General features: G+C 37.9%; 1 protein-coding gene across 1 annotated transcript in view; it reads left to right on the top strand.

Moving 5' to 3' along the window:
* Positions 1-1,016: 1,016 nt before the first annotated feature.
* The window catches only part of CCDC172 (coiled-coil domain containing 172), a 52,710-nt gene continuing 29,965 nt past the window's right edge, over positions 1,017-23,761 (top strand). The window contains exons 1-2 of the mRNA XM_032877300.1: positions 1,017-1,131; positions 1,319-1,404. Of these exons, the coding sequence (XP_032733191.1) occupies positions 1,053-1,131; positions 1,319-1,404 (165 nt within the window). The 5' untranslated portion in view covers positions 1,017-1,052. The remainder of the gene's footprint in view (positions 1,132-1,318; positions 1,405-23,761) is intronic.

Here is a 23,761-nt window from a genome sequence, read left to right as displayed (position 1 = left end):
TTTTAAAGTTTAGCCAATGTCAGTTCTACATTCAGAAAAAAAGTCAAATGTTTATTACGATCTTACAATTTTGGCCTACTAAAACTAAAAATGCTTTATTTTTTAATTTGAGAATCCCATGCAAAAATCCCAAAGGTGCCTTTCATGTTTAAGCTTTTAATTAGCAACTGACACATATTGTGCAGATATTGAAGTGTTAATATTACTGAAGCTTGATTACAAAAGGCAATGATTAATTTTAAAGCAGACTAAAAAGATATGCCCTGATTACAAAGGAATGATTAAGGCGGAATGTCAGACGTTGCACATTTATAGCAGTCTTTGCCACAGTCAAAGGATAAGACGTTGCAGTTTATATTTAGAATCACGGGTACTTAGTTCTTCATAATGCCAGGTGTTTGTGCCTCGGAGAAAGATCACCACAAGTCCAAGTGCGGCTTTAAGACCTTTGGGGCTATCTGGCCAAAGCGAAACCCCTGACGCAGACTGGGCCCAACGAGACGCCGTAGTTCAGTCCCCACCCGGCGAGGCCAACCGGAGGTCCCTGCTGCGGCCTGCAGGAAGGGCTCCAGCCGACGGTATTGTTAGCAAGTACACGGATTACTGTGAGACAGAACACTGTGAGGACGTTCGCCCGAAAAAGAGAGGGGGTGGAGAGGAAAAGGCCAGAAACACCGAGGGGTGCTGCCCAGGCCGGCTCAGACGCCACGCCTGGGCGCCTCCATTTTTATTTGCCACCAGCACGGAAGGGAAACCCGCGAGGGCCCGGGGCCTCGACTGGGGGGAGCTGCGTTCAGCCGGGGAACGAAAGCCCGGCTTCTGTCCCTGGCAGGGCGAGGGTGCGAGGGGGGTGAACGGCTGTCCTTTGTCAGTGAAGCGGGGAAACAAAGGCCCGCAGCCGGGCTGGCGCCCGCCTCGCCCATCCAGAGTCAAGGCCAGCCCGGGGATAGCCCTGAACCGTCCTCCTTCCTCACTGCGCTTTGCAGGCCCCTCGCACTCCTCGCCCGCAGGTACCGAAAGGCGTCAGGGGGTCCGCGGGAGCCCGGCGCGAGATGAGTTTAGAGTCCCTGTTTCGGCACATCATCTTCTCGGAGCATCAGGCCGAGGAGGGTCGCCGCGTGATCCGAGAAGGTGGGTGCTTCGGTCGCCCGCTGGCGGGGGGGGGGGGGTCCCTTGTCTCCTCCAGGTGGGGGCTTAGAGCGAAAGGCAGGCCCCAGGGCGTGGGCGGAGAAGGGAGGGGGCTCGGCTGTCCACGCGCGTAGGCCTGGGGACTCCAGAAAGATGGAAGAGGTGTTTAAGGATTTCATTTGTATTCCAGTAAGGTCGGAGATAAACAGATGTCGTGAAGAAATGAAGAAAGCAGCCGAGCTGCTGAACGAGGAGAAAGCCAAGTTGGAATCTAAGGTAGCTTGACATGGAGAGCTTGAAAAAAAATCTATTCAAAACTGCCTTTTGGAAGATATTTTATTATTTAACTAGTTGTCCTTCAAGTAGGAAGCGTACCCCTGGGCTGGTTAGTGCAGCGCCATCTTGCTGGATAATATTCCAGACTCCAGGTCCAGGGAACACTCATTCCAACAAGACACTTGTCCCAAGGAAACCAGTTTAAGGAATGAAGACTTGATGGTCCATGGTGTGGGATAGTTGACTTTTTAAAAGAGCCCGATGTCACTGGAAAAAATAATTGCTCAATAAGTAGTTGGTGCAGCGTATACGTTTTAAGTAGTAAATAATTGAAGAAGTGTGCCCTGCTGATGTAACAGTTGGAATGTGACTTTCCAGCCAGTCTCTGCCTTTTGTATTTTTCAATTCCCTACCACATTTGGGACATTTCTTTCATCCTAAAGTGTAATTTTTTTTCACTAGCATCTCTCTTTTCTGCATCATTTGGAAAGTTATGTTATTTAAATAGAAGCAAGGCAATCCAGTGGCCTTGTGAAGGAAGATTTTGAAGGATGGGTGGAATTCTGGAAAGGTAGAAATAAGTAATAGGAGAAAAGTATTGGGGACAGAGAGAGGATATGAACGAAAGGGAGACATGCCCAAGGCATATTGGGGGAGAAATCTAGTCAAAGCAGAGAGCTGCTATCTGGGAATAGGACAAAAGCATTCCAGGCTTTTGATCAGGGAGCCGTGTGATAAAAGTGGTTTTAGGAAGATTTCTCTGAGCCCTGGGAGGACGGGAGCTAAGAACATCATCCAAGCATGCCCTAATGACAACCTTGCCTATGGGGGGAAACGGGACGACAGTCATTCAAAAATATTTATTCAACACCTAGAGATAAACTAAGCAAGCCCTGTGCGGTGGGAAATCTGTTTGAGGAAGACTGTTTGCTTAAAAAATGTCTATTTTAACTTACCAGTGTGAGGAATTTCTAGTTTTCTTTGTGAACAAAGTAGTCATCGATCCCTTCTCTACCTGGTGAGTTTTTGCTCTTCTGCCAGGTCTTACTCAAATGTCACCTGTGAAGCCCGCCCTTGGGCAGCTTGGAAATTTTTAAAATTACAGTTCAGGGTACCATGTTAAAATTAGACAAGAGTGCTTACTTGAATTTGTATTTGTAGCCCCTCACTCTTTTGGAAGCAACGTATTTGGAATTTTTTTCTTAACCATCTTATGTTTCCATAGCTTATGTCCAGGGCCTAGCACCTATTTTACTTTGGTGTTTGAATGAATTAATGATTACTAATAGTAAGATAATAGGGAGAGTGCTGTCCTTTAAAATAGAAGTTTGGACTGTTAACTCAAGTGAGACCCTAGGTCCTGTTTGGCTTTTGAGTAGCAGATAAAGTAGCTGCAAACACTGTAAGCTGATGGGAAGGTCAGAGCTTTAAGAATGTCATGACGTAGCTTTCTTTTTCTTTAAAAAGAATTCAGATACTTAAGCATTGGTAACTGGAAGCTAATGGAAGTAACAGGCAAAACGTACAATTAGGTAATGCTTAGCTGACACTTACTGAGCACTTACTATATGCTGGGCATTATTTTAAATGCTTCACCCATGTTAACTCCTTTAACCCTGCCAGGAATCCTGTGATGAGGCACCATTATTAATCTCCCTTTATGGGTGAGGAAACACAGAGGTTAAATGACTCGCCCATGATATATAATTAAAAACAATTAAGCTACCATAATGAAAGTAACAACTGAGTAATGACAGAATATTTTATTAAAACGGATTTCTTGAGCTCTTCTTAGACTTTTTTTCTTCATAAAATCCACATGTAATAATGTATCTGAAGCTTTTGCAGTTAGTTTAGGGCAGTTTTTAAAAGGTCACTTATGTAAGTTTTTCTATAAAATGTCTTTTTCCCGGATTGGTGAAGATACTGACCTGAAAGATAACAAATTTTAAAAAAATTTGCTCTTTATATGTCTTCTTTGAAAAAAAAATAGGTTTACTCTTTGTACTATTTTTCTTTTTTAGCAGCCTGTTTTGTTGAAAATGGAAATGTAATTTGTTGCTAAAATACACATACATAAAAAATGTTGACTCAAATACTTATACTTGAGAAAAGACAGAGCAAGTCCTTAACATTGTTCAGAAACATCTGCTGAAATTTCTAATTAATATAAGCTCTTAAATGTGGATTGTTTTTTAATCAGCTCATATACATGGGTAATAGTATGATTGTCTCTTACTAATAAAATTAACATACAAGGTTCACCATTTCATACAATACTAATTTGTAATTGAAATAATTTGATTTATAATATAGTCAAAATGGTGTGTGTGAGTATGTATGGATAAAGATTTTAAAAGTGGAACCACAATTATAATGTAGATGACTAATGGGAGGAACTGAAGAAGTAATCATAAATTGATTTCTTGTATCTTTTATTCTGAGTTAATTATATGTCTGCCAATAACAATGAAAATATATTTACTTGAATATTTGACTTGGCATTTATTGACCAATTTATCAAGTGGAAGCAGCATCCGGAGAAACTCGAACATAATTTGAAGAGGCCGGTGCTTTGTGCTGTTTGTACGGTGATACATTCAGACGACATTTGGGGCATTTATTTTGGAAGTTGCTTGTGGTCAAAAAATGTATTTAGGAAGTGCAATACTCATTTCTTTTCTGTTCTGTAAAACCCAGGTAGCATGTAATTAGAACTTGAATGATAGCATTTGCCTTTCAGGGCTCGATGAGTCCTTTAGAATATATGGTTGCAAAAATCTCCGATTATGTAGTATGCATACTTTGTGAGTTGGAGAGCTGCAGTATGGCTGGTTAGGTTTGGTGATATGAAAACAGAAAGACAAGAATATGCCCTGCATTTGCATTAATGCTTACCAATATACCTAACGCCTCTGATAAAGAAAGGTTTTGAGGTATGGATGACAGAGCAAATCAAAATTAAGGACTCCCAGAACATATGTAGTTTCTTCTAAGCATCTGAAAGGTTTTTTTTTTTTTTTCTGTTTTAAAAATAGTATATAGTTAAAATTCGACTATTTAATCTGTATAAACATGTTATATAAAACCTAATGTAACGCAATACTGTCTCAAAAGAAAGGAAGTGGTGGAAAGCTATTTTGTTTAATTTTTCTTCTCTCACTGTTAACCTATATAAACATTATAACAGTAATAGGGGTGGCTACCCAGGTGGCTCAATGGGTTAAGCCTCTGCCTTCAGCTCAGGTCATGATCTCAGGGTTCTGGGATTGAGCCCCGCATGGGGCTCTCTGCTCAGCGGGAAGCCTGCTTCCCCCTCTCTCTCTCTGACTGCCTCTCTGCCTGCTTGTGATCTCTCTGTCAAATAAATAAATAAAATCTTTTAAAAAATTATAACAATAATAAAATAATATGGCATGAATTTTTTTAAAAAATTCATTATATTGAAATAAACAAGTAACTTAAGGTGACTTCTTTTCCTTCAAACTGTGCCCAGTCCTTTTTTTTTTAAGTTGATAAAACCCCTGCCAGTTAGTGACCCTCCTACTTAGGAGCCCTCGGAGACCAGCCTGCAAAGTCTTATCTGTTAGTACTCTATTACCTAATTAGGGAAAGAACAAAATCCCAAGTTGTTATCATGTATAATACTGAAATAGAGTTTTGTTATGGAGATTTTTCTTTTTGTAAAAGTTGCATCAAGAAAAATTTATATCCTTTTTAAATTTAATTTAATTAATTAAAAGTTACTTAAAAACATAAATAAAAGGACATTATTTCTTCCCTGTAACATTGTTTAAATAGCAGTACATGTGATTTATTTAATCCCAATTTTAGAAAATAATATGGAAATTCTGCTTATCACAATTTAACACGTTCCTATATATAGATTCATTAATTATGACCAGGACACTTCACTTAGTCGCTTGCACTTTCTCTGACTTTTTCACATTAAAGTCTTTTAAGGAAAATCCCTCCTGTCCTAAACATGTACACTGATTTCTGAAAAATGGGAGTATAGAATTTTGGCTTATTGTCTCTTTTACATTCACTTTTGTCATATGTACAGTTCCATAGTCAGTCAATGTACTTCTGAGTTTGGAGTCCATTCTACAGAGGACTTTTCTTTTATACTCAAAGTACTTCCTAGAGGTTTGGTGGATGTTTTCGTCACTCCCCAATGCTAATTCAGGACATTTCTCTACCGGTTTATGGTAGCTCATGCTATGTTCTACCATCTTTTCACCACTTCTCTTTTCTGTTATCCTGCTAACTCATTGTGTGCTCTCCTTTGCCCTTAGAACTGGTCATTCCACTCTTCCTCCTGACCTCTGTCCTTTTTTTTTTTTTTTTTTTTACTCCCCTGGCAACAGTCCAACTCCAGGTGACCCAATTACCTGCTACAGTGTCGGCACTCGGGCAGTTCTGGCAGAGACTGGATCTAGTAGTCGTGAATGTGAGCCTCGGCTTCCACGGAGACTTCCACAGGGTCTGGAAATACTACTGCATTCCTTTCTCACTCTCTCTAAGGACTATTTCAACCTTCACTCTTCTACATTTGATCCTGTCTTCTGAACTACTTAACTCTTGGGAGATAACTTTGCCTTTTGTTTCAGAGAAAATAGAAACCATCCCCCCCCCCCCCCGAAAATATTTTATTTTCCCACCTGCTGATCTCCAACCCTGCCTAAGTGAAAACCCATCTTCTCCCATTTTCTTCCTTTTATCAAGGAGATGGGCTTCCTCAACAAAGGACAATTCTATCTATGCTTCAAGTCCCATCATCTTCATTATCATTCTCATGGCTATTGTTATGCATATTAGTGGGAGGGGGCCTATAGAAAGAGGTTGAAAATAGACTAGAGAGAAAACACAGTCAGTAGTTTAAAGCCCTTGAGGAGGTGGAAGGAGGATGGGTGGGATCTGGAACATAAGGTAAGAATTAGCCTTAGACGAGAGGAGTGATATTTCTTTCTTTCTTTTTTTTTTTTAAAATATTTCATTTATTTATTTGTCAGAGAGAAGGAGAGAGAGAGAGAGCACACAAGCAGGCAGAGAGGCAGGCAGAGGCAGAGAGAGAAGCAGGCTCCCTGCCGAGGAAGGAGCCCATGCGGGACTTGATCCCAGGACCCTGGGATCATGACCTGAGCCGAAGGCAGCGGCTTAACCCACTGAGTCACCCAGGTGTCCTGAGGAGTGATATTTCTGTTGTAAAAACAAAATAAGGGGCACTTGGGTGGCTGAGTCAGTTAAGAGGCTGCCTTTGGCACAGGTCAAGATCCCAGGATCAGAGGATCCAGCTCAGCATTGAGCTCCCGGCTCTGCGGGGAGTCTGCTTCTCCTTCCTCTGCCCCTCCCCCTGCTCCCTGCTCATGCTCTCTCAAATAAATGAATAAAACAAAAAACAAAAAACAAAAAAAAACCCCTAAAAGTAGTAGGTATTGAGCACATCATTACTGTAAATCAGACCTTACGCTAAGCATTTACTAACCTAACCTTAGCTCAATTAACTCTCTCAAGCACCCTGTGAGATAGAATTATTCCATTATTCATTTGAGAAAATTGAGATCCAGAGAAATTTAGTACCTTGCACGAGGTCACATCATCATCATCATCATCATCATCATCATAGATGGAAGATTTGAACGTATATGGGGTTAACTAAATGAGTCTCCTTTTTTTTTTTTTTAAAGATTTTATTTATTTATTTGAGAGAGAGAGAACATGAGCAGGGGGAAGGGTGGAGGGAGAAGCAGACTCCCTGCTGGGCAGGGAGCCTGATGCCAGGCTGGATCCCAGAACCCTGGCATCGTGACCTGAGCTGATGGCAGACACTTAACCGACTCAGCCAATAAGACACCCCCGAGAACCCTCACTCTTAGCTGCTGTAGTATAGCGTACAGAACAGAATAAGAAAAGGGTGAGGTTATAGGAAAGTTTGGAGACAGTGATAGGAAACTAAAGGCATGGTTCTCTAAAAGCCACCTGGTTTTACTAGTTCAACAATTTTGATGAGTATGTGTCCTATGTGTTTAATGAAATTATTAATAAGAATGTTTTATTTCTTTGTTCGTCTGCTTTTACTGTTAGGTGGCCTTATGCAAGCAAGGCAGCACCACGAGTTAGCAGAAGTTTCCCTGTCATCACAGGGGCTCCTCGTTAGTAAAGATCTACTTCAGTCAGCCAGCAGGTTGGCCCCTGAGGGTTAAGAGGCCAGTCAGAAGCACCATCCCTTCCTTAGAAGGCCCTATCAGTTTGGGTGGTTTGGGCTGCAAATAATAGAAATTCAGTTCAAAATGGCTTAAACATATTGAGAAATGATTGGCTTAAATATTTGAAAACCCAACCTTTGATTCCGCCATTATATCCTTTGGAATTGCATCAGGTTGCTTGTAACAAAAATGTAACCATGGTGGCTTTACCGAATAAGGGGTTATTTTTTTCTGTGTAACAGAACGTCTGGAGGTAGGAGATCCGTGGCCATTTATTAAAATTGCTCAAGGAAGTCGTGAAAGACCACGGTATGTTCTTTCTGTTCCGCTATGTTGAGCATGTGGCTTTCATCCTTGCGATCACAGCACTGCTCCATCTGCAGGCATCGTATTTGAATTCCAGGTGGAAGAAGAGGAGAGCATGAAAATCAGAAGACTTCTCATGTGGCTTTATCATTGTTTTGGTGGAAGGAAAGTCCTCTCTAAGGACTTGGTCCTGCATCCTAAGGATTGGAATTTTGTCACATGGCCAACCTTGGAAAATGAAGCCTGGGAATGTAAATACTTTTAACTGGATGCGTTACTGCACTGAATAAAATTGGAGTTTTGGGGCGCCTGGGTGGCTCAGTGGGTTAAAGCCTCTGCCTTCGGCTCAGGTCATGATCCTGGGGTCCCCTGGGATCGAGCCCCACATCGGGCTCTCTGCTCAGTGGGAGCCTGCTTTCCCTTCCTCTCTCTCTGCCTCTCTGCCTACTTGTGATCTCTGCCTGTCAAATAAATTTAAAAAAAAATCTTAAAATTGGAGTTTTATTAATAAAGAAGAGTGGCAGAATGCTTGTTGTCCTTATGTTCCCCTAAAAGTAACGGATAACTCCCAAAGCCACATGATTTTACCTTCTAAATCAGGTAGAGAGAGAAGGAAGTTTGTTTGAAGCTTTCTCTAAATTGCAAAGGAATTATCCTCATCGGATACCTTCTTTCACCTCATATACACAAATTATAACAATAGCTGTGATCAAAGGTAGTAAATTCTCCCAAATTCAGTGGGCTGTCTAGGGATAGTACAGGTTTCCAAAAACCAATAATTAACCAAGGAAAGGAGGAATGCATGTTTGGGAGGCAACCACAGTGTCTATAACAAATACTTTAGTGGTCAAAGCCAGAATGACCATGTAGAGAAGCCCTGTCGTTGGTTGGAATATGTAAGGTTAATTATGTTTATCATTTAATCTTAGTGTGATTTGTCATGTATGCAAGGATACAATGCAAGATTTTCCCTTGTAAGTTACCCCTCAGCCAAGCAAGAGTTGTTTTATGTTGGAGTCCTAAAAAAGCCCTTATGTTATTACATGCACTTAAAATTCCTTTATTTTGACCAAGAGCTCAATGAGAGTTTGAATTGTTTGAAGGAATCACCTGATTGAATTGATTTTAAAAAAGTAGACAAAGACATTTAACAGATTTAGTTATTCTTCCTGGGAGTATGATCTCAGAATTCTAAGTGCTAAATGTCATTGTGAAAAAGCCACTTAATAATGACCCCCCCCAAAAATCCTCAAATCTCGAAAACATGATAATTATGATAAAAAAGCAACTTATAGAAGGTACATAAGTATGATACTGTTTAAAAACACTCAAAACATCTATGAGGGATTATAAATTTATAGTGAAGTTTAATGACATGCATGGGATGATAAGTAACAACATCAAGTAGTGATTATCTCTGATGGGGGTTGGAAGATGTAATCAGGGAAGGGTATACAGGTCACTTCAGCTGTACACATAATGTTTAATTTCTTAAGCTGGGAGTGGGGACATAGCTGTTACGTGACTTTAAAAAATAAAGATACATTTTATAAGTTACAAAGCAGTATTTATAGTCTCTTCAGTATAGTCTATTCAAAAAGTTATGCAGTCATTACTAATTACAGAACATTTTCATCAGCCCAAAAGGAGCTCTATGCCCTTAGCAGTTCCCTTCCCCTCCATCCCCGTCAAACCCCACCAGCCCTAAGTCACCACTAATCTACTTCTGTCTCCAGACGTGGCCTGTAAGTGGAATTCTAGGATAGCTGGCCTCTTCTGACTGGCTTCTTTCACTGAGCGTGTTTTCAAGGTTCATCCATATTGTAGCATGTATCGCTACTTCATTCCTTTCTATGGCCAAATAATATTCTATTGTATGGATATACCAGATTTGTCTATCCATTCTTCAGTTAATAGACATTGGGTTGTTTGTACTTTTTTAGCTATTATGAATAATGTCACTATGAATATTTGCCTGCAAGTTTTTGTACGAACATACATTTTCAGTTCTCCTCGGTATTCCATGCAGGAGTGGAATTTCTGAGTCGTATGGCTAGGATAGATTTAACTTTTTGCGAAAATGCCAGACTGCATAGCAGCAGCACCATCTTACTTGCCGCCAGCAGCATCCCAGGGCTCTAGTTTCTCTATAGCCTCACGAACACTTGGGATTTTCTGGGGTTTTATTTGTTTTGTTTTTGTGTTAAAGCCATCTTAGCAGGTGTGAGACAGTATCTGGTTTATACTTTGGTTTTGGTTTCTATTTCAAGTTCCTTAATGACATTAATGCTTGACATCTTTTCAGGTGCTTATTGGCCATTTGGCACATCTGGTCTTAGAATGAGCTGTTTGATTAATGGTCGTGTCCATGGTTCCAATTCTTTTATTGGGGGGCACTGGTCTCTGAGTAGTGATTGCTCTTCATACTGATAGAACTGAAATGATTACATTTCTAATTGAAGTGAAAAATACTACATGTAGCATTTATTGAACTCTTGTTTCTCAACTTTGTTTTCATGATCTTAAGAAAATCCGAAGAATATTTCATGGTAATAGCAGTTTAGAGCAAACCCTATGACAGTATGCCAGAGACCCTTTCTATTTGGAAGTTCTTACAAAATAAATCACAAAAGTTGCTCACTTCCTGTCTTGGGTCCACAAAGTGGAAAATCTACTGCACTGTTTCTAATGGTATAAAATCTACACCAGTGTGCCTATTTCTTTCTTCTCTTCTCTTCTCTTTTCTTTCTTCTCGTTTCTCTTTTCTTTTCTCCTTCCTTTCCTTTTCCCTTCAAAGAGCTACTCTAAGTAAATTGTTTAGCCTGAAATGTTAGAAGTGTTCTCAACAGGAAAAAAAAAACAAAAAACAAGAAAACAACTTCCTTTCCAGGAACTGAGAGAAGGGTTCTCTAATTAAAGAGCAGTAATAAGTTTGTGGCTCAGTGTGCAGAAGGCATGAGAGTACATTTAGTTTGCTAACCTCCTAAGACTACACAGCACAAAAGATTGCCCTTTCAAAAGTTGGCCTTTTTGTGTTTTGTGATTTCTTAGAAAATCAATTAACTGTGTTCCTCATTTCTAAATATCTCCAGTCACACATTGGGTAATTAAAATTATTCATTCAACAAACATTCATTAAGCAACTTCTGCATCACACCATGAATAACTGGAAATAAATTACATAATGATTCTCTACCTGAATTTGAGAGTTGGCATCAAACAGCTTCCATGTATAAACTTAACTGTAAACTCAAAATTCTTGATGTTCTCCTTTCTTAAAAAAAAAAAAAAAGGTCTTTTTTGTTTTTTTTTTTTAAACTTTTGATGTTTTCTGTGTGGTTCTGTAAAGAAAACCTCTTCATATTTGTCACAAGTAATTGAAGCATAAAAATAGATGAGGGCACAAGATGTCCTTAGAGAACAGCACTGGGCATTTTCGTGGTGGTAGTCTGTTTTTCTAAGGGCGTTTGCCTTTGTGGTGGGTTCTTTTGTTCTGGAATCTGTAAACCATTCTTTGACTTCAGGGATTTTGCACTGCTGTCTCCTCTGCCTGAAATGCTTCTTCCCGCAGCTAGGGGTGTCTTGTGTCTACTTAGTTCTTTTAGGTCTCTTTCAGCAGGGTGGCCAACCATTCCACTGGAATGTGAGACTTTATGTCAAGACATGCAAATCTTGATGGCTCTTTACCTGAGGTTACAGTTGCCACTTGAGAGCTATGGTTTTTAAAGTGTGACCTGCAACCTAGGCATCCCCAAGACTCCCTCAGGAGGTCTATGAGGTCGAACTATTTTCTTAATGATGCGAAGGCATTATTTACCATTTTCACCACGATTGCGCGCACATTGATGGTAAGTAAAGGCGATGATGAGTAAAACCGCTGGTGCCTTAGCACAAACCAAGGCAGTGGCATCCAACTGCTCTAGTAGGTCATTGTCTTCTTCACTGTTGTAAGCTCACAGTAAAGAACAGAACCCACCAGTTTCACTACACGCCTTGATTGTTTTGAAGTTGGGTCTATGAGTTTTTAATACCGTGTGTGATGAAATGGAAGTTCACATAAAGTACCTATATTCCAAAGTACAATGACTGTCTCAAGGGAGAGTACTTATGTGTTTGAGTTACAAAATGAACTAACCTTATTTTTCTTTCCCCTTCCCGTGGAACACCATTTTTACTTGAATAACTGACAGGCTATAGTTATTTAAACTTCAGTACTTGGCAAAATTTTCTCAAAAATGAAGTGACCCTGACATTTCGAGGCAAACAACTGATAATAGTAGTAGTATCTTGCCAATGATAATATTCAACCTTTCAAACAAAAGTCTGAATTTTCGAAGACTCTTATCTGTCACTATAAACTTGACAGTATTTTTCTCAATACGTAAAGATTTTTCTGATGAGTTTGTTAATGATATTAATGAATGTTATTTTTTAGTATCCTATAATTAAATGTATTAACATTGGGAGGATCGGAATAATAGTTCAGTGAAGCAATATTTCCCAAATGACCAGCACATGTCACAAAACCATACAGGGATAAAATATCCTCTGAAAGCACAGGATAGACCAACAGGTTTTATTGTAACAGAAGGTGAAAAGCTCTCTGAAATGATTCCACACTGCAACTAACCTTTAGGGAACTTTAACTGGTTTAGTTCGGGTACAGTATCAAGCATACCCACAATCATTTGAAAAGGGTATTAAAATACATTGTGTGAGGCCAGATTTCCTGCATGTACTTCAACCAAAAAATGCATTGCAAAAGATTGAATAAAGAAGTAGATGTGAGAATCCAGTTGTCTTCTATTAAGGCAGACATTAAAAAGATGCACAAAAAAATGTAAATCCAGCTCTTATTATTTTTTTTGGGGGGATACTATTTTTTCTTAGGTATATATTTTTAAACATGCAATAAATTTACTGTTACATTAATTCTTAATGAATTAATTTATTAAATTAATGAATTAAATGTTTCTTAAACTTTCTGTTTTAATATCTGATAAAGAAAATATTGATAGGTCTAGCTTATGAAAACAATCTAACAAAAATGTCTTCAGTAATTTTTTAAGACTGTGTTAAAGTCCTTAACACAGGAAAGTCATGAGACCAAAAAGTTTGGTAATGGCTGCTGGAGAGGATCCTCTCTGACCTCCAGTATATCAAATGGTAGCACCCAGTCCCATCTCTCCTTGTTCACAATCCTTTATTTTGTAACACTTACTGCCTCTTGACATATTTTATATAGATCTGTTTATTACCTGTCTCCCCCCAAAGGAATGTAAGCTCCACAAGGAATACAAATTTATCCAGTTTGTTCGCTACTGTTATTCCCAGTATCTAGAACAGTGCTTCAATTGTAGAGGGTGTTAAATAAATATTACTGAGTGAATAAATTAAAACTTTTCTCATAGGATTCTGTTTTCTGTTCTCTTCTGTGAATTCTGCTTGTTTAAGCTGGTGGCTTTCTTATGTAATGGTGTATATTCTTATGAGCTTCAGATTTTTCTGTTGTGAACTTATCTTTAGCAGGGCTTATGTTTCCTAGGGTACCACATATTCCCTTGATAAAAAAGACATCCCTATGGAACAGTATCACCCCGGCTGCCAGGGGCGTACAAATATCACTTGTTCAGAACCAGTTTTTATGTTAATTTCTGAGCTTGGGATTTCTGCAGTACATGAGTGAGAGATACATAAATCTCATATCCATGAACCATTCAAGCTTGGGGTTGGAGCTTCTTGGGGATGACACCTTCCACTCATGGCTCAATGGTGGCAGCTCATTTATATGCTGCTTCTCTAAACCAATGAATGGAGTTTTGTTATTCCACTTGCACAGCTGGCATAGACACTGCTCAATTCCTGACTCTATCCAGTGAGCCCAGTTCCAGCTCCCTCTGGTCTTGACTTTTGGTCTTATGTGGGCATTTAAAACCCTAGCCTGTAACACCTGTACCCAATCTCAAGGATACCCCTTGGACTTAAATTCTAGCACACCGTTTTAACCCGGGTCTCCTCTTCGTGTTTGGCTTGACAATTTCCCTTTCTTGCTTTCAGTTTGACTATGTAAATGATACCTTATTTTAAATGTAGTTCTATTTTATATAGCATTCCTCTATATTTGAGCAGAAAGTGGGTCCTTCCCACATTTGCTTAGACTGCCATATTAACCAGAATTCTTAACTTTAACTCTTTAACTTTAAAATTTTTTAATGCTTCAACTTCCTCATTCTTGGATTTTTATTTCTTTTTCATCTTTTGGTCAGTCTGTATAATTGTTCAAGTAATTTTTCAGGGACTATTGTGCATGATGAATTTTCTAAGCCATTAAGATCTTAAATTTCTTTCTATTGTTTTCACACTTGAATGAAAAAATTTGTCTGTATACAGAATTCTTGGCTCATGCCTGTTTATAGAAAATTATGTAAATCTAACACTACTGATTTTTTAAAAGTTTTTATTTAAATTCCAGTTAGTTAACATACAGTGTAATACTAGTTTCAGGAGTACAGTTTAGTGATTTGGTACTTACATGCAACACCTGGGGATTGTCACAAGAAGTGGCATTACTGATTTTTGAAATTTATTAATGCAGAAGAGAAATACTGAAATCAGCCTGTTTTTTTTTTAATTATTTTTAAAGGTTTTATTTATTTGAGATAAGAGTGTGCATGTACACATGCAAGCATGAGCTGTGGTGGGGCGAGAGGGTGGGAGAGGCAGATGGAGAGGGAGAAGCAGACTCCCCGCTGAGCAGGGAGTCAGATTTGGGGCTTGATCCCAGGATCCTGGGATCATGACTTGTGCCAAAGGCAGATGCTTAACCAACTGAGCCACCCAGGCACTCCTCAGGCTGCTTTATTAAAATCCTTTTCAGGTAAACTGTTTTCATTATTTCTTCCCTGGTTGATTGTGCAGATTTTTTTTATTCTTATAATTCCAAATATAACAGATGTACCTGTTAGTTTTTTCTAGACCAGGAGTGTCCCTCATTTTAACCTCAACTATTACTTTTTAACCTCAACTACTTTAACCTAATTATAACTTCCCATTTTAACTTCAACTCCCATTTTAACCTCAGCTATTACTTGTGATTTCTTTTTTGTGTTCGCCTATTCCTTATAAGATTAGATCTTTGTTCTCTGTTCTCTGATCCTGTGATCTTCTCAGCAGCCTTAGAGAACTCTTTATACTTTACCTTACTGATTCCATCTTTTGCAGTGTTGGTTCTGTTATTTAATACTCTAAAAGTTCTGTTGGGATCTTTTCTTTTTTATATTTCTTTCATTTCCTGTCTTCCTTATTATCTCAGCTTTTTATTTTATTTAATATTACTCTCTTATGTCCTTACTTGCTCTTTTACTCTTGTTTTTTGGGGGACATAACTTTGCATTGTCTTGGTATTGACATAACTGATTAACAAAATTTATCTTTTTGCACCATGTAACATCAATATCTTACAGAGCATTATAGTACTCTTTTTTTGTAAGCTTTTGAGTAATTTTATTTTATTTTTTTATCTTTCATTACAGTATTTTTTTGGGGGGGGTGGTGTTTCTGCTGTTTTTATGTGAGAGCTGTCCAGACTTACAGCTTGCCAACAGGTACAGTATACACATTGTTCTTTGTCCCATTCTTGTTTGCTCCACTTCTTAAAGAATGAACTGTCTTCCTAAAGCTAAAGCTGCTGGTTAACAAGTTGATGTGAATATGTGTCTCCCTTCCCCCATCCCCCCACCATTTCTTGTAGAGTACTTGACTGAGGTAGGATCTTTTCATGCTCATGTGCCAAGTTTTCTTATTATGAGGAGGAAAATGCGTGTTTTAAAGAATCTGTGACATTTTATGGTTCTTCCATTAAAAGCAGTACATGAAAAATCACTACCTGCAGCATTCCATTGTTTTATATCCTGACAGAATAGGAAGATGTAGTGATAGGTAAGATAAGGTACTGCCTCCTGCATTGTCAAATAACACAGAAGTCACCTTATTTCAAAGTATCTCCCCAGTGAGTCTTTCAGATTAAGAAGTATCATTACAAATGTTCTTGGCCTATCAGTATTTGTGCATTACTGCTCTTTCCCTAATCATATTAGTATCTAGCTGTATCAGCAGTTCTTTGGAAATGGGAGTTTTATTTGAGGAGAAGGGAAAAAGTAATTTTGGAGTATGGGGGTTATTTTGAGAAGGTTAGATTTGGGTTGACTGTGGATTTTGTAACACTAGACGGGTTCAAAAAAGGTGAATGAAAGAGGTCAAAAGCAAACTGGCTACTTGCAGCTGTGCCTGTGATCTTGATGTTGCTGAGAAGAATATCTCATATAGCCTTTGGTACCTATGTGGGTTTATGAATTGTTATTGCCTGAATTAATAGCTCAAGATAAGTTGAAAGGTTGCCTACCTCAGCTTCTTTGATTCAGTCTAGTTTCATGACTTTAAATATAGTCCAGTTTTTCCTGGTTAAAATTCTAATTAGTTCCTCCCAAGAGAAGACAGAAAAGAGGAAGGAATGGGAGATATGTGATTGCCACTGTAGAAAAAATGGATTAAATGGTCTCTAAAATGGTCTTTTTTTCTTTATTATGAGCTCCTCTTTGTCTCCATCTTTATTAGGAGCACTTGCTTATGTTGCTACTGGAAGAGTGGCTTATAGTCTCAGGAAATATGAGGACCTTCTATCATTTTTGATGAACATGCAGCAGACATTTTTGTTTTCTGAATTGGACTAGTTTAATTGTTTTAATTCTTCATAAAAGTAGTATGTATTTATTGCAAATTATTCCAAAAATATAAATAGGTCAAACACAGAGTGAAAACTATTCATAGTTCCACTCTATAGTTAATATTTTCATAGATCTTCTTTCAGAATTATTTATAAGTGCATGTATTTTTTTCTGAAATGATTTGCTTTTTTTCCATTTACTGTATCCCACATATCTCAGTAAATATATATCTAAATAAGCAATTTGTAATGATTGCATAGTATTCCACTCAGTGGCTATATCATATTTTAGATAACTGCTTTCCTACTGGTAAATACTATTATTGTTAATAAATTACTATTATTACTATCACTGTGATGACAGTCTTACACATGCATCTCGGTGCACTTGGTTTTTTTAGGATAAAGTCCTAGAAATCAAATTGCTCTATCAATAGTTATATGCTGTTAAGGCTTTTGAGAATTTCCAAATTGTCATTCAGAAAAGTTGTTCCAGTTTATTTTCCCACAATTTCACTACTCGTATAATTGAAATTATCAGTTGTTTTGGCAAATATAAGAAAAAGTGACATCTTTTTATAGTTAATTTGAACTTTTTGTTTACTTATATATTTTTTTCATTGATTGCTAATGTTTACATTTTTTGCCTATTCAAATCCTTTCCTTGTCTTTTTCTTATTGACATCTAGCTTTTTATAAGTTACAGATATTACCCTTTCTTTGTCATCCGTTGCAAATTTTATCGTTTGTAGCTTGGCTTTTTATGACATATTTTATCTAGTCAAAGTTTAGAATGTTTGTCTTGCTAGAATTTTTAATCTTTTAAAAGATTAAATCTGAAATCCATCTCAGGCTTGGGAAAGCCTACCCCACTCCCAAGATTTTTAAATAGTGTGTTTTTCCAGTACTTTTCCAATATCTTAAATAAAAATGACTCTTCCTCCATTTTTCCCTGGGTAAATATCACATGATCTCCACTGACCAAAAGCACCATCTTTATGATACAGTAATGCATATATATTTGTTTTTAGATAGCCTGTACCCTTCTATTAATCTGTTTGTTTCAGCGCCAGTAACATATTTACTAAACTACATTTGCTTCTAAGTATCTTTGATTCTCTGGAAGGATAGTTTCTTTTTTAGAAGTTTCCTGATTCTTTTCAGGTTTTTTGTTATTCTAGATAAAATTGTTTTGTCAAATTCTAACAAAATTATGGGGTTTTAATTAAGACTCTACTACAGTTATGTGATAATTCAGGAAGAATTGGTGTATTTCCATCTTTGCATTCAAGGACAAAACCTATCATTTTATTTATTTGGATCTTTTATGTTCTTCAGTAGAGGGTTTTTTTTTCCATATAGGTCTCATATTTTTTAAGCTTATTTGTGTTTTCTTTATGTGGTTACTATTATGAATGAAATCTTTCCCATGCTTTTTTTCTATTTATTGTTGGTAACTAGAAAAGATACTTTGTTTTTTATATTTATTTGTTACTATTTTACTGGATTCTTTTTTATTTCTAACAGTTTTCAATAGATTTATTTAGATTTATTGGGTATGTAACAGTAACATTTACCTAAACAAATGAAAGAGAGCTGTGTACCAGCCTTTTGATAATTGTATCTCTTACTCCTTTTTCTTGCCATATTGCATTAATGAGAACTTCCAGAACAAACTTAAATAGCAGTAGTCTTCTCTGGCGTCCTAATAACTGCCAACGGAAAGATGAAAGATGAGCGAAGACTTGACTGAGGTAAAGAAAGGAACCAGAAGGAATCTGGGAAAGGAGATTTTCAGGCAGAGAACAGTCAATACAAAGGTCATAATGAGGGCGTGCCACTGGTAAATCTAAGGAATGACAAGAAGGCCAATGTGGCTGGAGAAAGTGGATGAAGAGGAGAGTAGTGGACGATAAGGTTGGACAGTAAAGAAAGGAGTGCAGATCATGAAAAGTCTTATGGGCCATGTAAGGATTAATATTTCCTGATATTGAAACTTCCTACATTAGGATTCCTGTGTCATAGTGAGTTTTCCTTTAAGTACTGCATCTGGGTGTTAGATACAACTGATAAATTGTTGAACACTACATTTGAGACTAATGATATGTGTTGGCTAACTGAATTTAAATTAAAAAAAAAGATTTATAAAAAATAGATATTTTTCTTTTACAAAACCTTCATATCTGTTATTGATACAATATTCACTGATGTACCTCTAGCATTTAAAATGTCTTTTATTATAGTCATAACACATTCTCCCCCCCCAATTGCCATGAGCTTACAAATGTGAAATCTACATAACTCTCTTATGCAAAGTTGCCTTACACTGTGGGGTAGACCATTTAATCAGCAAAATGTCAGTTCCTAAAGTCTGAGAATATTTTAAACAACAGCAGCCACACAAAGAGTAGCTTTGTACTTTGCTTACTTGGACCTAAACATTAATTTAGAATTCTCAGTCATTTTCAATTTTCGAGTTCTTCTGGTAGAAAAATACCTAAAGGCACCCAGGCAGCAAGAGTAGTGAAGAGTCACAAATCATGGCTATGCTGAAAACTGACCTAGTTGACCAGATAAGTCAGCTCACTGGGAAAACTATAAGCTCTGTTGAAAAATCAAATATCCCAAGAGGAATAAAACAGGGAAAGAAAAAAGCCTTTATGGCTGAGGGAAGCAGAATTAACCTGAGTGTTGGCACTGCTATAAATTAAAATTTTCCAAAACAGCAATATTTTCTGACAAAGCTTGGCTATTTGATTCTAGAATATAACTTTAAGGCTGCATGCAAATATTTCTCTTCATTTGTAGTCAGAGGAAGAAGAGAGATAAGAAAGAGAAATTTGTATTACTGCTACTAGGAACCTTCTACCCTTTTCTTCTTGTTGTTATAACCCTTTGACATTCCTGGGTAACTTAGGATATAGTGTTAGTAGTCTCTAAAGTGCTGATTTATGAAAGATGTCCAAGCTACCATGGATAGAAGATAGTGCCTCAACTCAAACCTTTCCCTGATTGGGAAAGATATGTACAAAAATATTTTGGGAAGTGGTTCAAGATGGTAGAATAGGTATATCTGAACTCATCTCCCATGTACACACCAAATCTACAGCTATGTATGGAAGAATTCCCTCTGAAAAAGACCTGAAAACTAGCTGAAAAATTCCTCCACAACAAAGGATAACAGACAGGGCCACACTGAGATGGGTGGGAGAGGCAGACACGTAGTCTCACCAGAACCCTCTTCTACCTTGGCACACCAACCCGTTATCAGGAGGGAGATCACAAATATGGAGCTTATGCCCAAGAAGCACGTCAGCATCAGGCATACTAGCGCTTGGGACTTAGATGGGAGAAATGAACCCTCAAAACATCTGACTTTGAAAATCAGTGGTGCTTATTACATCCAGGAGATCCAGAGGGTGTAGGAAATGAAGGTTCTGCTCTTAAAGGGCTCATGTGTAGAATCATTTGCCCCAGAACTAGTGCAAAAGCAGCAGTTTGAAAAGCACCTAGACTACACATATGTGAAGGAGAAATTTATTTCCTAATCGTAAAGCATCTGTCAGAGGGACAGGGGCCTACTGGGACTCTGTAAAGATGGAGGCACAGGTGGGCGCCATTTTCCTGCTCTTCCTCCACCTTGTGCCATTTTGTTGACTTGCTAGCACCATTTTGCCCTCTCCCTTTATCCTGCTACTGCCGGCACATGCACACAGTCACGGCACTCTCCAGGGGCCTCGCTAATGCCAGTGGATGTGCCCCACCCCTGCATTCTCCAAGTGCCTTATTAAAGCTGGTGGACATGCAGACACACAAAAAAAATAAAAAAGGGTAGAGGATCTGCATAAATATTTTTCCAAAGAAGACATACCGATGGCCAACAGGCACATGGAAATATACTCAACATTACTAGTCATCAGGGAAATGCAAATCAGTACCACAATGAGATATCACCTATCTGTTAAGATAGTTATAATCAAAAAGACAAGAAATAACAAGTGTTGGCAAGAATGTGGTGAAAAGGGAACCCTTTTGCACTGTTGGTATGACAGTAAATGGTGCAACTACTATGGAAAATGGTATGGAGGTTCCTCAAAAAATTAAAAACAGAACTACTGTATGATCCAGCAATTCCACTTCTGGGTATTTACCCAGAGAAAACGGGAACACTAATTCGAAATGATATGTGTACCCCTATGTTCACTGCAGCACTGTTTATGATAGCCAAGATATGGAAACAACCTAAGTATCCATCAATGGGTGAATGGATAAAGAAGATGTAGCTAAATAGATAATGGAATACCACTCAGCCATACAAAAAGAATGAAATCTTGCCATTCGCAACAACATTAATGGAATTGAGGGTATTATGCTAAGTGAAATAAATCAGATAGAGAAAGACAAATACCATATAATTTCACTTATATGTGGAATCTGAAAAAACAAAACATACTAACAAACAAAGGAAAACCAAACTAATAGATACAGAGAATAGATTGGTAGTTAACCAGTGGGGAGGAATTTGGTGGGGGCGGGGGGCAAAAGAGGTGAAGAGGGTCGAAGGGTACAATCTTCCAGTTATAAAATAAGTGCTCAGGTCATGATGCATTGTGACCATAGTCAGTGATACTGAAAGTTGCTAAGACAATAAATCTTAAAAAGTTGTCCTCAAAAGAAGAAAAAAGATTTTATACCTTTGGACACAAATGGTAACTATACTTGCTGTAGTGATCATTTGGCAATGTATATAAATATCAAATCATTTTGTTGTACACTCAAAACTACTATAATGCTGTAAATCAATTATACCTTAGTTAAAATTATTTTTAAGTCTGTTTTACATTTCTTCTAGTATCTTTCCAATTCTCATCTGCACTCATCATTTTTACAATAAAAGAGATGTTTCTGATGATAATTTATTGTGTGAAATGACCTTGTCTTGTGATCATAGCAATATGTTCCAGGTTATATCTGGAATTGTTTACCTAGATTTTACATATCAGTAGGTCTGGTTTTCAAACACAAGAGTGTGAAAAATAGTTTAAGGCGTTGGTCATGATAACAGAAAGAACAAAAGGGATAATGAGAAACACATTCTGCAAATAGGTGGCCATGAAAGCTATTTCCGTTTTTAAGAGTAACAGCTTACACTTGGCAGAGAGGAACTGGGAAGATCCACAAGTCTTTGTCCTTTCAGTTTCATTAAAATATGAAAGAACTCTATTAATAATAGACCCATGTAGCTTCTGGAACCTTAACTTACTGTTGTCTTCACCATGTGAATCATCATATTGTGGGCATCTGCTGTTACTGACTTGAGCTTTCCCAAACTCCTGCCTCTTTTTCTATTACGCTTTTTCCTTTACTTGCCAATTCCATTTTGTATTAAATGTTTTCATCACAGACCCTAAGTGAATTTAGAAATTAGTGTTACTATAATTTTTCTGTACTTATTGACTCTGGAACTTTTTAAAGTTGATTTAAAGAGGAAAATGTGGAATTAAAAGATAAAGACAGAATATAAGAGGGAAAGTGGGAATGATGAGGAGAAGCAGACCAATAATAATAAAAACAACAACAACAAAGAAGCTGAAAAGACCTCAAAATGATAATTCCCATAGAAGTTTGGGGGAAGAGGAAATTTATAGATATGCTTTTCTTATAAAGCTTTTGAATAGTTCTCTACTTTTCATTTGGGGTGTATAGGTTTCATTTTTCAGATTATGGTAAAATATTCCAATTAAATGACAACTTGTCTAATAGCTCTCTTTAATATTTATTTTCTTTTTAAGGAAAGAAGACAGTGGTAATTTAGGTCTTAGCTGGTGATAGCTGGAATGGGACACCTTAATTTTTTTATTTCTTACCATAAGACTTTTATGAACCTGAATAATAAATTTGGTTATGACTTACTTAAAAATTTCTTAGCCTGATAAGTACGATTTCCTTCATTTTTGGGTTTCGACAAAGGTCTTTCACAACAGATCAGTGACAGAAACAATTAGAATTCAGGAATTTTGATTCATACATGACATACCTTATTGGATTAAACCAAAAATTTTCCAGCCCAATATCTGGTCTCAAAGCAATTTTGCAGGCATTCATGGTTACTGTCCAAAATAGCAGCTCCGAGAGTTAGGTATATACTACAAGCAACCTCCTCTCATTAAGTTCTGGTGGTTTTACTGTTTCTCAAACTTACATACTTTCATCTTCTGCTTTTATCAGAGACTAAAGTCCATCTTAGTTGCAGAAGTGTCTCTATTACTTTGAAATAGTTCTAGTCCTAATTTAGCAGAAAGGAAATCAGAAGAGCTGGGTTTTAGTCCCGGGTTTGCCCATAATTAATTATATTACTTATGTTAAGAAATTTCACATTTTTGGAACTCATTTTATTCTCGTATAATAAGTAAATAGTAAATAGCTCTGAAGTATTTTCTTATTCTAAAAGAATGTGATAATGTGATAGAATTCATGATCCTCCTTTTGTTTGCTGCCTCCATCTTCTATATGATTTTGTAAAGGCCTATCCAGCCAGAGCAGCCCCACCCCGGTTGAACTGCCATTTTGTTGTAAAAGTTAAATTGACTCTGCTCCCCCCGCCCTCCGGGAACTTACTTAAAAACAAGTCCCGGAAACCAGCCCCAGGTAACAAAGCCCAAATACAAGGGTGGGTCAGGCCAGGTGGAGACATCCGATCAGTGGGGGGGCCCCGCATGCTGTCTCCCTAGTTACCAAGGAGTGTGGGCCCTGCCTTTTGGGCGCCAATTCTGACCAAGGTGATAGGCTGGTTCAAATGTCTCCTAGGGTAAATTGTAATTCAGTTGGTCACTTATGTGTGACCTAGCAGGACTGTGCAGCTTTCTCTGTGTGTTACAACTTCATTGGCCACCTGTGCGTAGCCAGGCCCAACCACATGGCCTTTGCTCTATAAAAGCTAGTCTGTGAAACAGAGAGGGATCGCCGTCTCTGTAAAAGGTGCGGCCCCAAACGTTGGGTTTCATTCTTGATGCTTGGTGTGAAATAAAGCTTTGCTTGACCTTCGCTTTGTATCAGTCTCGCTCCTTTAATCACGGACCCATTATTGGGGGAACCCAACAATTTCATAGATCTGGCCATA

Source organism: Lontra canadensis, unplaced genomic scaffold (assembly GCF_010015895.1).
Source record: "Lontra canadensis isolate GAN:19392208 unplaced genomic scaffold, GSC_riverotter_1.0 scaffold3, whole genome shotgun sequence".
NCBI lineage: Eukaryota > Metazoa > Chordata > Mammalia > Carnivora > Mustelidae > Lontra > Lontra canadensis.
This window is presented reverse-complemented; position numbering and strand designations above follow the sequence as displayed.